This window comes from Notamacropus eugenii, chromosome 6 (genome assembly GCF_028372415.1).
Source record: "Notamacropus eugenii isolate mMacEug1 chromosome 6, mMacEug1.pri_v2, whole genome shotgun sequence".
Classification (NCBI taxonomy): domain Eukaryota; kingdom Metazoa; phylum Chordata; class Mammalia; order Diprotodontia; family Macropodidae; genus Notamacropus; species Notamacropus eugenii.
The window spans coordinates 204,623,508-204,639,301 of NC_092877.1; the positions used below are offsets into that span (position 1 = coordinate 204,623,508).

At 38.7% G+C, this 15,794-nt stretch overlaps 1 protein-coding gene across 1 annotated transcript in view; it reads left to right on the forward strand.

The window, feature by feature from the left end:
* Window positions 1-15,768, forward strand: part of CCDC138 (coiled-coil domain containing 138) — a 97,024-nt gene extending 81,256 nt beyond the window's left edge. Inside the window, exon 14 of the mRNA XM_072621825.1 lies at window positions 15,734-15,768. Coding sequence (XP_072477926.1) covers window positions 15,734-15,753 — 20 coding nt within the window. The 3' untranslated portion in view covers window positions 15,754-15,768. The remainder of the gene's footprint in view (window positions 1-15,733) is intronic.
* The last annotated feature ends 26 nt before the right edge of the window (window positions 15,769-15,794 follow it).

Sequence of the window (15,794 nt, forward strand, 5' to 3'; positions counted from 1 at the left end):
ACCATCAGGCAAAGACACAGAAATCAAGGCTTCTGTGTCCCAGCCCACTCAATGGGCACAGGCCATGGAAGAGCTCAAAAAGAATTTTGAAAATCAAGTTAGAGAGGTGGAGGAAAAGCTGGGAAGAGAAATGAGAGACATGAAGTCAAAGCATGAACAGCAAATCAGCTCCCTGCTAAAGGAGACCCAAAAAAATGTTGAAGAAAATAACACCTTGAAAACTAGCCTAACTCAATTGGCAAAAGAGGTTCAAAAAGCCAATGAGGAGAAGAATGCTTTCAAAAGCAGAATTAGCCAAATGGAAAAGGAGATTCAAAAGCTCACTGAAGAAAATAGTTCTTTCAAAATTAGAATGGAACAGATGGAGGCTAATGACTTTATGAGAAACCAAGAAATCACAAAACAAAACCAAAAGAATGAAAAAATGGAAGATAATGTGAAATATCTCATTGGAAAAACAACTGACCTGGAAAATAGAGCCAGGAGAGACAATTTAAAAATTGTGGGCCTACCTGAAAGCCATGATCAGAAAAAGAGCCTAGACATCATCTTTCATGAAATTGTCAAGGAAAACTGCCCTGAGATTCTAGAACCAGAGGGCAAAATAAATATTCAAGGAATCCACAGAACACCGCCTGAAAGAGATCCAAAAAGAGAAACTCCTAGGAACATTGTGGCCAAATTCCAGAACTCCCAGGTGAAAGAGAAAATATTGCAAGCAGCTAGAAAGAAACAATTCAAGTATTGTGGAAATACAGTCAGGATAACACAAGATCTAGCAGCTTCTACATTAAGGGATCGAAGGGCATGGAATAGGATATTCCAGAAGTCAAAGGAACTAGGACTAAAACCAAGAATCACCTACCCAGCAAAACTGAGTATAATACTTCAGGGGAAAAATTGGTCTTTCAATGAAATAGAGGATTTTCAAGCATTCTTGATGAAAAGACCAGAGCTGAAAAGAAAATTTGACTTCCAAACACAAGAATGAAGAGAACCATGAAAAGGTGAACAGCAAAGAGAAGTCATAAGGGACTTACTAAAGTTGAACTGTTTACATTCCTACATGGAAAGACAATATTTGTAACTCTTGAAACATTTCAGTATCTGGGTACTGGGTGGGATTACACACACACACATGCACACACGCACACACACATAGAGACAGAGTGCACAGAGTGAATTGAAGAGGATGGGATCATATCTTAAAAAAAAATGAAATCAAGCAGTGAGAGAGAAAGATATTGGGAGGAGAAAGGGAGAATTGAATGGGGCAAATTATCTCTCATAAAAGAGGCAAGCAAAAGACTCATTAGTGGAGGGATAAAGAGGGGAGGTGAGAGAAAAACATGAAGTCTACTCTCATCACATTCCACTAAAGGAAAGAATAAAATGCCTACTCATTTTGGTATGAAAACCTATCTTACAATACAGGAAAGTGGAGGATAAGGGCATAAGCAGAGTGGGGGGGGATGATAGAAGGGAGGGCATGGGGAGGAGAGTGCAATTTGAGGTCAACACTCATGGGGAGGGATAGGATCAAAAGAGAATAGAAGTAATGGGGGACAGGATAGGATGGAGGGAAATATAGTTAGTCCTATACAACACAACTATTATGGAAGTCATTTGCAAAACTACACAGATTTGGCCTATATTGAATTGCTTGCCTTCCAAAGGGAAGGGGTGGAGAGGGAGGGAGCTAAAGAAGTTGGAACTCAAAGTGTTAGGATCAGCTGTAATGTTCTTACCACTAGGAAATAAGAAATACAGGTAAAGGGGTATAGAAAGCTATCTGGCCCTACAGGACAAAAGAGAAGATGGAGACAAGGGCAGAGAGGGATGATAGAAAAGAGAGCAGATTGGTCATAGGGGCAATTAGAATGCTTGGCGTTTGGGGGGGGAGGGGAGAAAAGGGGAAAAATTTGAAACCCAAAATTTTGTGAAAATGAATGTTAAAAGCTAAATAAAAAAAAAAAAAAAAAAGAGTCCATTGGGAATGTATTAGGTCTTTGCATTGCTGTGAAGGACTGAGTCTATCTGGTTACTGTGTACAATGTTCTGGTTTGTAAGCTTTGTGATTGGCATTCTTAAAATGTTAAAATTCACTGATTCTTTGAAACTTGAAATCATTTGCATAGTAGATCCTTATGTAAGTATTCTTCGTGGGCTGCTCCGGTCATCCACATTTGTACTGTGGCAGTCACAGTGGCCCTACTCTGTGTAAGTGCACGTTTTGTGTTTCAGTTTCTATCCTAGACTAGTCTGCAACATCAAATAGCAAAAAATAATGACATGCTCTAGTCTTCATGCAATTATCTAGTATTTATTTCAGTTTTATTTTTAGTTATGTACATCAGCTCCCTATGTTTTAAAATGGATATTGTCAGATGTAGGTATTATAAAGAAAATATGAATTTTAAAAATTGGAATTGGGAACTATAAAAGACTGTTTTCTCTTTGAAAACTTTGAATTAGTTGGAAAGACTTGTTTCCTTTTGGAATATTATAGTTTTATTGATCATTTATTATCCCAGCAATACAGTAAGAGCTGCTAAACATTATATTAAACCAAATGTTTTTGAGCATCTGAGCTAGTGTCATTTAGGATTTTCTAAATCTCTTTCATTTTTCCAAGACAAGAGGCTTAAGTTTTTATAATGATTGCAGGTTTAAGAAAAATCCTTAGCCTAACTTATTCCTTTAGTAATATTTTTCCTATCTCCTCACATTTATGGCCAAACTTCCTATAGCTCAGTCTTCCTCCCATTCTCCATTGTAGGGGACAATCAGGTAGGTGGGGAATCAGGAGAGAACAGTGTCACTAAAACCCAGAATGGAGAGAGGATGCAGGAGAAGAGAGTGGTCAGTAGTATCAAACATAACGGAGTAGTCAAGAAGGATGACAAATGAGGAGAAACCATCATATTTATCAGCTGGATCACTGGTAAGTTAAGTGGAGGAAGTCAGAAACCAGTAACAAAAAGTTGGTAAATAGAGGTAATAAGTGTAGACAGTTGTTTTTTTTGTTTTAGTAGTCTGGCTGAGAATAGAAGAGATACAAGCTAATAGTTTGAGGGGACAGTCAGGACTAGTGAAGATTTTTAAGGTGGAATAGCTATGGGTATGTTTAAAAACAATAGGGAAGGAACCACATATACTCTAAAAATATATGAGAATATAATAAGGAGTGCTTGAATAAAAAGGGAAGGGATCAAGGATGAAGGAGTTGGCTTTGGCCAGATGTAAAGCTACCTTATTAGGGAATGGGGGGGAACTCACCTATAAAATGGAAGAGTATAGCGGTATAGATTAGAAAGTAGAATCCAACAATATGTTTACAAAAAACACTTGAAACAAACTCAAAAGAGTTAAAATAGAAGGCTGAAGCAAAATCTGTTGTATTTCAGCTGAACCTTCAAAAGCAGTGATAACAAGGCTACAGCAAAAATAGAGAAATAGAGGACTGGTATGACAGAATACTATATACATATATACCTTATTGATATACATACATGTGTGTGTATACACATGTATATGTACTTACATATGTATGTGTATGTATGTATTATATATATATATATACATGTATATATATATGAAGTCATGAATCTATAAGGAGAAATTGAGGATTAAAATGGGAGGGGAACTATGCGGTCAATGTACTGATGGTGTAGAATTGTCTGCTTCTCTCTCAGATGCAAGACACCTCAATATGGAATCCTAAACAAGCACTGAGTGAATTTTCATCTGTTCATCACAATTCATAATATAGTTAGACTCTGGAGAATTGTCAAGTCACATACCATGAACAAATCGGAGGGCACTTTTGTTCTTTGTTTTTCCATAAAGTCCCTTATGAGTTCACAGTTATCTGTGTGAGAGAGTGAGCCTTAGACTTTGGTTAACTGTAGAGTTACCGCTTTCATAGAGTCTAGTCAGGGCCTTGAGCTCAGGCCCAGGAAATCCACAGTTAGACTCACTTTCCATCTTCCTTTTTTCCTCTCTTTACTCCCTCAAGCAATTGTAATGCTCAATAATCCCACCTCATAATTCTGGGAGTGTAGGTGAGAGATAACAACTCCCCACCAATGACTGTTAGAATCTGTGGAAATTGAGGGAGAATGGTAATATATCACTGATACAAATATGGTCTCATCTGTTTAAAAAGGGAAAGATAGGAAACCAAGTTTGTTCTTGCAACTCATGTGCTGACCTACAGTTCTGCTTGTACAAGTCCACATTAAGACTCAAATTTGAAGTATCCTCCATTTCAAGACTTCCTGAGGCTTTTATCTGTTATTTAAAAATATTCTTTAATCTCATTTGGATACGTAAATTTCATGTTTGGGTTACTTTTCCTTTCTTTGTATAGATGATTTACCTCCCTCTCTCTTCCCTCTCTGCTCTCACCAAATCTCTTTAACAAGCATTTGCTACTAAATGGTAGTAAGTAAAATAGAAATAACTACCTCCACATTTACCCCTGTGTGCCCCAAATAGTGTTAATTCAATCAGCTCTTTTGCTTCATTGTTTTTATGTGTTACAAAGGGGAGTTACATCTGAAGGAAGGGTTTCAGAAATGACTATGATGTAAAACCTTAACAAGACATTTCCAAAGCATAAAAGCTGGCAGGCTAGCAGCTTGTATTTACTTAGTGTTTTGCAGTGACAGAGTGCTTTGCTGACATGATTCAACTTACTAATAAAATAACTGATTTTTATATAGTTCTTATTATGTGTCAGGCACTGTGCCAAGCCCATCACAATCATTTTCTTATTTGATTCTCACAACCCTGGAAAGTTCATGCAACTATTGCCCCCATTTTACAGGTGAGGAAACTGAGGCAATCACTGGTTAAGTGACTTGCCCAGAGTCACACAGCATTGTCTGAGTATCAGAGGCCACATCTGAACTTAGGATTTCCGAACTCCAGGCCCAGTGCTCTATCCACTGCATGTTTTAATATCCCCATTTCATAAATGAGCATAACGAAGCTTATTGAGTGCCTTGCCCAATGTCAAGCTAGTAGTAGGTGCAAAGGCTAGGACCAAATCAGATTTTCTGACTGCTGTCTCTGGTGCTCTTCATACGGTTCCCTTCCTTTTTTCTTTCTTTGCCTTTTCACCGCTGTATGAAAGAAAAATTCTAAATTCTAGAAAAGAAACAAACACGGGAAAAGATAATTACAAACACAATACTGCACCAGAGTTGCAAAAAGAGCTACATGAATCGGACAAATCATGATTTGTGTTAGGCTCTAGATAACAGAAATTTAACAAGAGCAGATGAGGTTCTAAGCACAGGGAACACAGGGAACCACTATCCAGTACAGTGCGGACTGTACTGGAAGGGCTGTGCAGTGGGTTGGGATTAGAGTAAAAAGTAGTCCACTATAACATGTCAAATACTTGGAAAAAAGAAAAATATGAAAAAGGGATGGAAGGGTTGGGTGATAATCAGACTTTAAGGCCTTGAATGCCAGACCGAGGAGCTGGAACAGGTAATAGGAAGTCATTGATGATTTCTGAGCCAGAACAGCATGACCATCTGTGCTGAAGAAAGGCTGCCCTTTCTGTTGTCTTCCTCATTTTGTAAGTAAAGACCTTTGAGAAGTGGGACTGCCTTGTTCTTGTCTTTGTATACCCTGCACCAAGCACATTACTTGGCACACAACAGACAATTTTAAATAAATACTTGATTGATCATAATAACTGACAATTACATAAGGCTTAAAGATTGACAAAATACAATTTTATGCATTGTCTAATTCGATCTCATAATATTGATAGGTTCATTTACTATTCTGAATGCTTTGTTGGCCATGCCACCTAACTAGAGCCTTCTGTTTTTTTTATTGTCAGAGGTTATCTATGCCAGAGGGGAAAGGGGGTATAGGGTGTAAACAAGGTGAATTAGTGATCTTAATGCAAGGTCAATATGACTAATTATTGTGCCTGCCATACAGCAATGGAAAGTCATACTCTGTTGAAAACTAACAGATTTGAGGAGAGAGGTGTTACCACCTACATTGTGATATTGCCTACCTATCAAGAAGATATATTTCTGTGTGGAAATCCATAGATGTAGGATAGGAAAATTTGCTGAGGACTATAAAGGTGTTGATAAAAGGAGGAAGAAGTAGAAAAGATATGTGTGTTAAAGATCATAATACAAAGAGGGAAAACATATCCTAAAGGAGAATCTTTACCGGATGCCCTGGTCAAAAAAGATGAACTGTAAGATGAAGTGCCTTATCACCCAGTTGACCCTGAGACTCAGATACAGTTGAGGACAACTTCGATTATTGAGTTGTCATTGAGTCATAGATTTAGAGCTGAAGGGAAGCTCTGGTCGAACTCCTTCATTTGTTAAAGATAAGGCAACGGAGCCCCAAAGTTGTTTGACCAAAGTAGCGTATCTGACTTCTGATCCCGTATATTTTCTATAACGTTAGCTGCGCCTGGAGATTTCACTTATAAAAGCAGCCTTTTGTGATAGAGAAAGTCCTGGATTTGGAGTCAAAGAACCTGCATTTTAAGTACTAGCTCCAATACTTGGCAGATAAAAGGCAAGTTCCTTGAGCACAGGAACTGTTGTCATTTTTGTCCAACTCTAGCACCTAGTACTATTCTTGACACACAGTAGGTGTGTAATAAATGCTTGTTGGTTGCTCCATCAATGTGTGGCCTTAGGCAAATCACTTAACACCCCCACGCCCCCCAAGCCCCCCCGAACTTTGGTTCCCTTATCTATATAAAGTCATCCTGAGTCATTGCCAGTCATCTTGACCTTTGTCTTGCCACTGGACTTCCATGACTCTGGAGGAGAGAGTGAGGCTGATGACTGTGTAACTCTGTCTCACTTATATCCAATTCACTTGAAAGTCAAGACATCACTCTCATGATGTCATTAGTGCTTTTCCAGAATGAAAAACAAACATCCTCAACACTTATCTATAAACTGGGAGGGAGTTTCATTTCTTAGGTCTTTTCCAACTCTATTGTGATCCTGTGATTTTCTCTGAATTGCAGAGGAAGGAATACATTTAATAGAAAATAAGAATAAATAATATTTATAATAACCGTTAAGGTTTGCAAAGAATTAGAGTCTTTGAATTATTTTTAAACTCTTTGAAAAACTTTTATATGTGAAACAATTGTTTCAGAGAATGAAGAATATAATACTGTTTATAAGCATATGGTGTTAAGTCCAAGCAGATTATGGTTATTTATATTCACAGCATCCCTGTCAGACAGTTGAGTGGATGAGTGGTTTTATTCCCAGCTTACAATTTTTGCAATTTCTCTCTCTCAGGAAAATTCACAGTTAAAATAGAGTTTTTGAAGGTGAATTTAAATTGGTAAAACTATCAATGAATATGGCCAAATTCATGTCCTTGCTGACATGAGTATATTTAGTTTCCATATGTAGCCATACAAATCCCATTTGTTCAAGGGATGATGCTACCATTTTCCATTTTTATCTTTTATAGCCCATAGACACTCAACCAGTCTCATTTTACACTTTAGGTAGTATGTGCTCAATATAGGTTCTTTGGGATGAAAATCTAACCTAAAGTGAAGTTTGATAGCATCCCCACTCTCATAAAATGTGTTTTTTGCAATGAAAGGTGCTTTGGGCAGCTAGGTGGTGCAACCAGGCCTGGAGTCAGGAAGACCCTAGTTCAAATCTGACTTCAGACACTAGCTATATGACCTTGGACAAGTCACTTAACACTGCCTCAGTATCCTCATCTGTAAAAGGAGCTGGAGAAGGAAATGGCATACCATTCCAGTATCTTTGCCAAGAAAACCCCAAATAGTGTCATGAAGAGTCAGAAACGACTGAACAACAACAACGTTTATTAATTACTTTAAAGCTAAGGACAGATCTAAAGGAAGCAAAGAGCATTCATGCAGGGAAGGAAAGAGTTTTTTCATGGTTTTTCTTGTGGTTGTTCCAAAATGAATAATTGCCTCAAGGCTTCCAGGGGTGAGGAACCTTTGGCCATGAGGCCTTATGTGGCCCTCTAGGTCCTCAAGTGTGGCCCTTTGACTGAATCCAAACTTCACAGAACAAATCGTTGTACTTGAGGACCTAGAGGGCCATGTGTGAAGGTTTCCCACCCCTGGCTTAGCCCCTAAAAGCAGCAACACAAGGTTTTCTTTTCTTTTGTGATGAGAAATCATGATTCTGATTAGCTTTCTTACCTTTCAACAAACAAGAAAGTAGGCTCTGTGTGTGTGTGTGTGTGTGTGTGTGTGTGTGTGTGTGTGTGTGTGTGTGTGTGGAGTTTAGAAGCAGGAACTTATTTGTTAGGTTTTTTTCCCCCACTTATTCCTTTCCTTATGAAATTAAAAGTATTTTTGCTTAAGTGAATAAAATCTCTGAGCTCAAAGGTGATTACATAATATCGTTCAGCTCTTTCATTGTACAGATGAGGAAACAAGCCTGCAGTGTCTATTAGCCTAGAATCACATAATTAGTTAAAACCCAAGTTAAGAGCTCACATTTTTTAACTGTCAGTCAAAGATTTCTTTCAACACTGCATTTCTCTTCCTTTCCTGTTCTTTACTCCCAGAGGGTACCTGTTACTCAACAAATATTGACCATGAATTTGCATTTGAACATGTTTAGCTACTACCAAATATGAAAAAATTTTATGAATATGAAACATTTTAGTATAAATAGTGAAAATTTACATATGAAATATAAAATAAATATGAACTAAGGAATTTTAAATATGATACATTTTAAAAATATGAACAACTTATTATCATTTGTTCTGAAAAAATAAAGAGTATCTTTGTGGCCAATGATTTCCAGGTATGTTACAGACGTTTCTTCATAGGGCAGTGCTCCTGGTGTTCTAGAGCTTAGGATAGGGTTTTGTTCCTTAGATCCCAGCCCAAGCCTAAATACCTCTTAAGTTATTAACACCTGGTCCCCAGGAGGCCTAGCCCTTGGCAGTCTTTACTTTCAATCTCCTTTGCCTTCCTGATCTCACACTGGCAACATCCTTTGAAATGAAATATAAGAGTGGGTGTGTGTTCAATGGGAAAGTATGGGTGTGGTTTGGGAGGGAATGATATGGGCAGTGAGGTGGAAATGATTTTCTTTGCTAGATCCAGGATGATGAGATTGTGGTGTTTTTTTTTTAAGAGGGCATCCAAAGGCACCCTCTCTAGAAATCTCTAGAAGAATTCAGAGACTAGTAATTTCAGAATACTGGTGAATGGCTGCTGATAAAAACATTTTAAAAGACATATGTTTGTTCTTCCCAGAACTAAAATTGGTAATTCAGGTGCCTGGGAAAAGGCTGAAGGATACAGTAGAATCTGAGAGAGACCCTAAGGCCAAATAAAAGAAGGGAGCAGGGCATTTACTCAGTTGCAGGAAGGCTTCCTAGTTCCACCTTTATGTCACAGGGCCTTTACCTCATGGTTGAATATAGCCTTCTTGGGGGAGGGGTGGCCTATCCCCTGGGAATTCTTGAGGACTCTTCTGACCCCCGCAGGGTCAAAGAGGGGAGGTATGATAGTTATTGAGGCATCCGTCAAACCCTGGGATGTATCAAGAATATGTGGCAGAAAGGATGGGTAGTAGACAAGAGAGAGACATGGTGGCAGGGTCTGGGTGAGTGTAATAGATTCAGTGTTTTCCATTACCCTGAAACAGGTTCTCTCGATCAGTGAGCTGATTGGTCCTTATCTCCCTTGTGAGAGTTTTCTGTTCCCTTAAGGGCATAATGTCCACCTATTTGGAGTTGGTGCTTCTCCAGCTTGGTGGGTGCCTGAATATGTGGTTGTTGCTGTGTGCAAAGATCTCCTGGTTCTGCGCCTTTCAACATCAGTTCATATAAGTCCTTCCAGGCCTCCCTGAAGTCTTCTTGTTCACCATTTCTTATAGCATAATCATATTCCATTACATTCATATACCACAGCTTGTTCAACCATTCCCCAATGGATGGGCATTCTCTCGATTTCCAATTCTGTGCCACCACAAAAAGAGCTGCTATAAATATTTTTGTTCTTGTGAGTCCTTTTTCCATCTTTATGATCTCTTTGGGATACAGCCCTAGAACTGGTATTGCTGGGTCGAAGGGTATGCTCATTTTTATAGCCCTTCGGACATAGTTCCGAATTGTGGAGCTCTTGATTTTACTGCAATTCGTTTGATTTTTTTTTAAAGTGTTCTATTGATGCTTTTTTTTTTTTTTTTACACCATAGACATCTGACAATTGCCATCTACCTCCCCTACCCTGCCTTGTAACAATGAAAAATAGCTAAGGAAAAACTAACCAACTGGCTCTCATGTCTGACAACCTGTGTAACTTTTTATTCGTGTTTGTTATATGATTTATCAAGAGTTCAATCATATTACTGTCTTTTTAGTACCTTTTAACTGCACCTATAAAAGAGCCCATGAAAAATACATTCATTGTGCAGATTTGATATGGAGGACATTTCATCTCTAATAACTAACATGGACCTTTAAAGAATGTGGTATTCATTATTTCAAAGTGTGTTTTAGCCCTAGGGGTAGGGAGGAGGAGGCCAAGATCGGCTCCATATTGGCATGGCTGTTCTCCACCAAAATTAATCTTGTAAATGAAGGAATCTTGTGATCTTGGAACATTACTTCCAGTATATCAGACAGGTACAATATATTCTTTGAGGGCAAGCCAACATGTCCTTATCAAGCACCTATTAAGTACCAAGATAAGGATCATGATTTTTGCCTATCCCCAGCACAGGCTTCCCTTCCACATACTGGGCAATCCAGTGACCCTGGACTTCTTGGCATTCCTTGCACATGCCACTCCTCTGGATTACTAGCATGTTCCTTGGCCATCTGCCATGCCTGGAATTCTTTCCCTCCTCCTCTCTGCCTCCAAGCTCTCTTCAAGACTCAGTTAAACTCTCACCTTCTACAAGAAGCCTTTCCCAATCCTCCTTATTCTTAGTGCCTTCCCTCTGAGACTACTCAAAATTTATCCTACATTTATCTTGCTTGTATATAGTTTTTTGCATGTTGTTTCCCCATTAAACTGTGGGCTCCTAGAGATCCAGGCTGTTTTTTTTTAATGTCTTTACTTAGTAAATGCTAAAGTAATTGACTGATTGACTTGGCATAGTGCTTGGCACATAGTAAAAATTTAGTAAAGTCTTGTTGAACAATTGACATGCGGAATTCTCCTTGAAAATAGATATTTAATATACATTGATCACAGGGACTCAGGACTAGAAAGTAAAATCTCTCATTTTTACAAATGAGCCTGAGACCCCAAGAAGTATAGATGACGCCTAAGGTCATGTAAATGACAAAGTCAGGATTTGTTTTGTTTTGTTTTTTTAATTATTTTTTAATGTTTAACAATCACTGCCATACAATTGAGATTTTATCCACCCCACACCTACCCCCCACTGCCCCCCTCCCTCCCCACGACTGCATACAATTCTGTATAGGTTCTACATATACATTCCTATTGAGTGTATTTTCACTATAGTCATGCTATGTAGTCAGACTAAAATAAATGAAAGAAATCATATAACAAATCAAAACATGATACACAAAAACTTACACATATACAAACATGATCTGCTACATTTTGCGAATGACTTCCATATTTCTTTCTCTGAGTGTGGAAGGCATTTTGCCTTGAGAACCACCTTTGGGATTTTTTATTTTTTTAAGAAGTTCTTGCGTTATTACGAAATTCCAAGTCTACCAGAAAAAACTCTCGCACACTGTGGTTGTTGCTGTGCACAAAGTTCTCCTGGTTCTGCTCCTTTCACTCTGCATCAGGTCATATAAGTCCTTCCAGGCCTCTCTGAAGTCTTCTTGTTCATCATTTCTTATGGCACAATAGTACTCCATTACATTCATATACCATAATTTATTCAGCCATTCCCCAATTGATGGACATCCCCTTGACTTCCAGTTTTTGGCAACTACAAAAAGTGCTGCTATAAATATTTTTGTACATGTGGGACCCTTTCCCATTTTTATGATCTCTTGGGGATACAGTCCTAGTAGCGATATTGCTGGGTCAAAGGGTGTGCACATTTTTGTAGCCCTTTGGGCATAGTTCCAAATTGCTCTCCAGAATGGTTGGATGCGCTCGCAGCTCCACCAACAATGAATTAGTGCAAAGTCAGGATTTGAACCCAGGTTACCTGATTCCCAAGTCCACTGCTCTTCCCACTATAACTTGCTGCTCTATCAATTACTTTGGTAAAATATTAGCTCAAAAATGAGACCTTTCCAAATCCCTCCCTCCCTCCTCTTAGCTGCTAGTGTCTCCCTAATAGAAATCACTTTGTATTCCTTTGTGTAAATTATGCGTAGTATTTTTTTATAATTAACAACACACCCCATATACCTGTAGTATTCACAGGGAACAGAATTGTTAGATTGCACCTTGGTTAATTTAATTCAGAACTGAAGGGAGTTAATTTTCATTCAGTAGGAATTGAGCAGGTCAAATGCAGGAAACTAAATCCAAATTCTGGAAAACCACCAGAGTTCAATGAAGGATGTTGGTGGAATAGAAACTTGTGTGATCACAGTCAAACAGGCAGTAGGAACGTTTCTAGTACTTTTATAATGACAGGTAGTTCAGGCCATACTACTTCCAGCAGTTTCTGGGATAATCAGGGCTCCGTATATATGGGTCATCTGTTGTTCAGTTGCTTCTAACTCTTTGTGACCCCATGGACCAGGGATGGGGAACTTGTCCTTGGGTATGGCCTTTCCGCTGAGTCCAAGTTTTACAGAACAAATCCTTTTATTAAGTAGATTTGTTCTGTGAAGTTTGGATTCAGTCAAATGGCCATATTTGAGGACCTAGAGGGCCACATGTGACCTCGAGGTTGAAGGTTCCCCACCCCTGCCATGGATGATACTGTCCATGAAGTTTTCTTGACAAATGAGGAATGTTTTGCCATTTCTTTCTCCAGCGGATTAAGGCAAACAGAAATGAAGTGACTTGCCCAGAGTCACACAGCTAGTAAGTGTCTGAGATCACATTTGAACTCAGGTCTTTCTGACTCCAAGGCCCAGAGCTCCATCTACTGAGCCATTTAGCTACCCCAGGGTCATCTCTACTAGGCAGTAATTACTAGTTTCCCTTTTGTTCAAAAAGTACTTTGTATTTTCTCTCTTACTAGCACCAGTGCTTCTTACACATTTAATAGTCTTAAGAGTCTAAATAAAATGTGGTAAAATCATTACTGGACCCAGAACAGTCTGTTGTTTAGAGGCTTAAATTATGAGTTTTCAGAGTAGGAAGTATCCTAACTTTCTCCTTTTACAAATGAGGAAATGGAAGCCCAGAGAGGTCAATTGCCTTGTCCAAAGTCACACAGGTAGAAAGTAACAGAATCAGAGTTGGAACCCAGGTCTTCTGACTCTAAAAGCAGTAATTTTTTAATTTTCCCATACTGCCACTTTTTATGTGGTTTGTAGAGCACCTGTCTTTACACAGTTAGGAACTCTGCATACAGAAGTTTTTCCCACCCAACATGATGAGCCCATATTTTTAAGGCACTATCATAGCAAGAAAAGTATTCTCTGAATCTTTTTCTGTATTAGACTTAACAATTTTATTCCCTCTGCTAATGCAAATCAGCAACTACTTTGCAACTTTAGTCTTGGAAAGTATAATAATTCATAGTATATAATATAAATGTATGGTATATAATAATATAAATAATTTATAATAAATTAGCTCTTCAGTGCTCCACATTATCCTAGAATATCAGAGTTGGAGGGAACCATTGGGGCCATCTAGTCTAATTCCAATTCTGTATCTTATCTGGCAAATGATCATCCAGTCTTTGATTGAAGACCACTCACCTATTGCCTTCCAAAGCAGACCATCCCACTTTTGGACAACTCCAAGTACTAGGAAGTTCTTACAATTCTAAATTTGCCTCTTTGCCGCATATGGGAACATATGTAACAGTCAGGACCTGCATTCAAAAGGCACCAATACCAATCAAAACAAGATGCACTCATTTTTCCTTGAACTGTGATCAAATGAGGAAGTAAGGACTAATAGGCCTTTGGTGGGGAGAGACGCATCAAACCTTTAAGGTCTTCCCAATGGGCCCACATAACCCATAAGTGCATGACTCCATTGTTACTTCTCTGTTGGATCTATTCTTTGCCTTTTTTAGGCAAAGGAGATTGGAGATGGCTATAGCCTTGTGATCTTAGCAGCCTTGGTGATTCCATTGCTATATCATGCTACCTCATGCCACAGATACTATACTCAGGGCTCTCAATTCTAATGGTTCTGTGTTCCGTGTGCACACTTAGATGTTAGTTGTTATTATTATTTTGAATACTGAATGAAAGAAGAAAACATTGTTAAGTTATGCTCCTTTTTGAGGCTGCATTCATAATGGAGGGAGAACCCAGGATGACCTTGGTTCAAGTCCTGCTTCTGACATGTACAAGTTTTGTCACCTTGGGCAAGGCCTTGAGGCCACGGGTCTCCCCACCCCTGGCCTAGAGCATTGAGCAGTTAAGTGACTTCTTCTAGGATAATGTGGAGTGCTGAAGAACTAATTTATTATAACCACTCTGTAAAGCTTGGTTTAAATAGTTTGCCAGTCCTTCTCAATTCTTAATTTATGGTTTACATATTTACATATTAGAAATTTACATATTAGAAAAAAAAAGTCTAGACCAGCTACTTCGTTGTTAAACCCTAAAGCAAATCTGAGCCAGAGCTGTAACTTTTAAACATAGGGAACTTCAAATCTATAGCAAGTAGACCAATGTGGTTAGACAGTAGAGAATATGGAGGGAAGGAAAGGGAACAGTAAAAACTGTTGTTTTCAGTCATGTCAGACTCTTCATGACCCCATATGGGGTTTTCTTAGCAAAGATATTAGAGGGCTTTGCCATTTTCTTCTCCAGCTCATTTTACAGATGAGGAAACCAAGGCAAACAGAGTTAAATGACTTGCCCAGGGTCACACAACTAGTTAGTGTCTGAGGTCAGAATTGAACCTGGGAGGATGAGTCTTCCTGATTCCAGGACTCCATCCACTGTACTACCTAGCTGCCCACAGTGAATATTAGGCACTTACCAAATGTTTGTTTATTAGAATTAACCTTAAAGTTTGCATGTAGGGTGGAATAATTGTAGCTCTTATGTCCTTAGGGCTATAATTTTAGTTCATAGGATCATAGATCTTGATAGTTTTAGAGGCCATCATTTTAGAGATGGGGAAATTGTGGGGTCCAGGCATGTCCTTGTCACATAGGTAGTAAATGTCATAGGTGGGATTTGAACCTAAGGACCCCTGACTTTTGTAGCTAGTGCTCAAAACCTTACGCAAGCCTTTTTGTGGTTTCCAGTGCCAATGATTTATGTATTTCAGATCAGATTTCAAAATGGGTTTTAAAGTCTATTTTTGGTGAAGTTTTCTCTGTTCTTTCTCTCATTTGTTACCATCATAGCATGGTGTAGTGGAAAGAGAAGATTTGGGCTTAGAAACCCTGAGATCCAGTCTTAGTTCTGCCTCGTGGCTTCTAGGGAATCTTGGGCAAATGACTTCATTTCTTTAGATCTCAGTCTCCTCGCTTGTCAGGTGATGGAGTTGGTTAGATGACTTCTAAGGTTCTTTGGAACCTTAATGGTTGTTAAATTCCTCTGAAATTAAGCATGTCTTGAGGTGATTTGTCCTCACCCATATCTGCAATCTCTGTTTCAGGATTTGGGAGAGCACCATAGAGGAGAAGCTGCAAATGAGGGATGAAGAAGGAGAGGAAGAT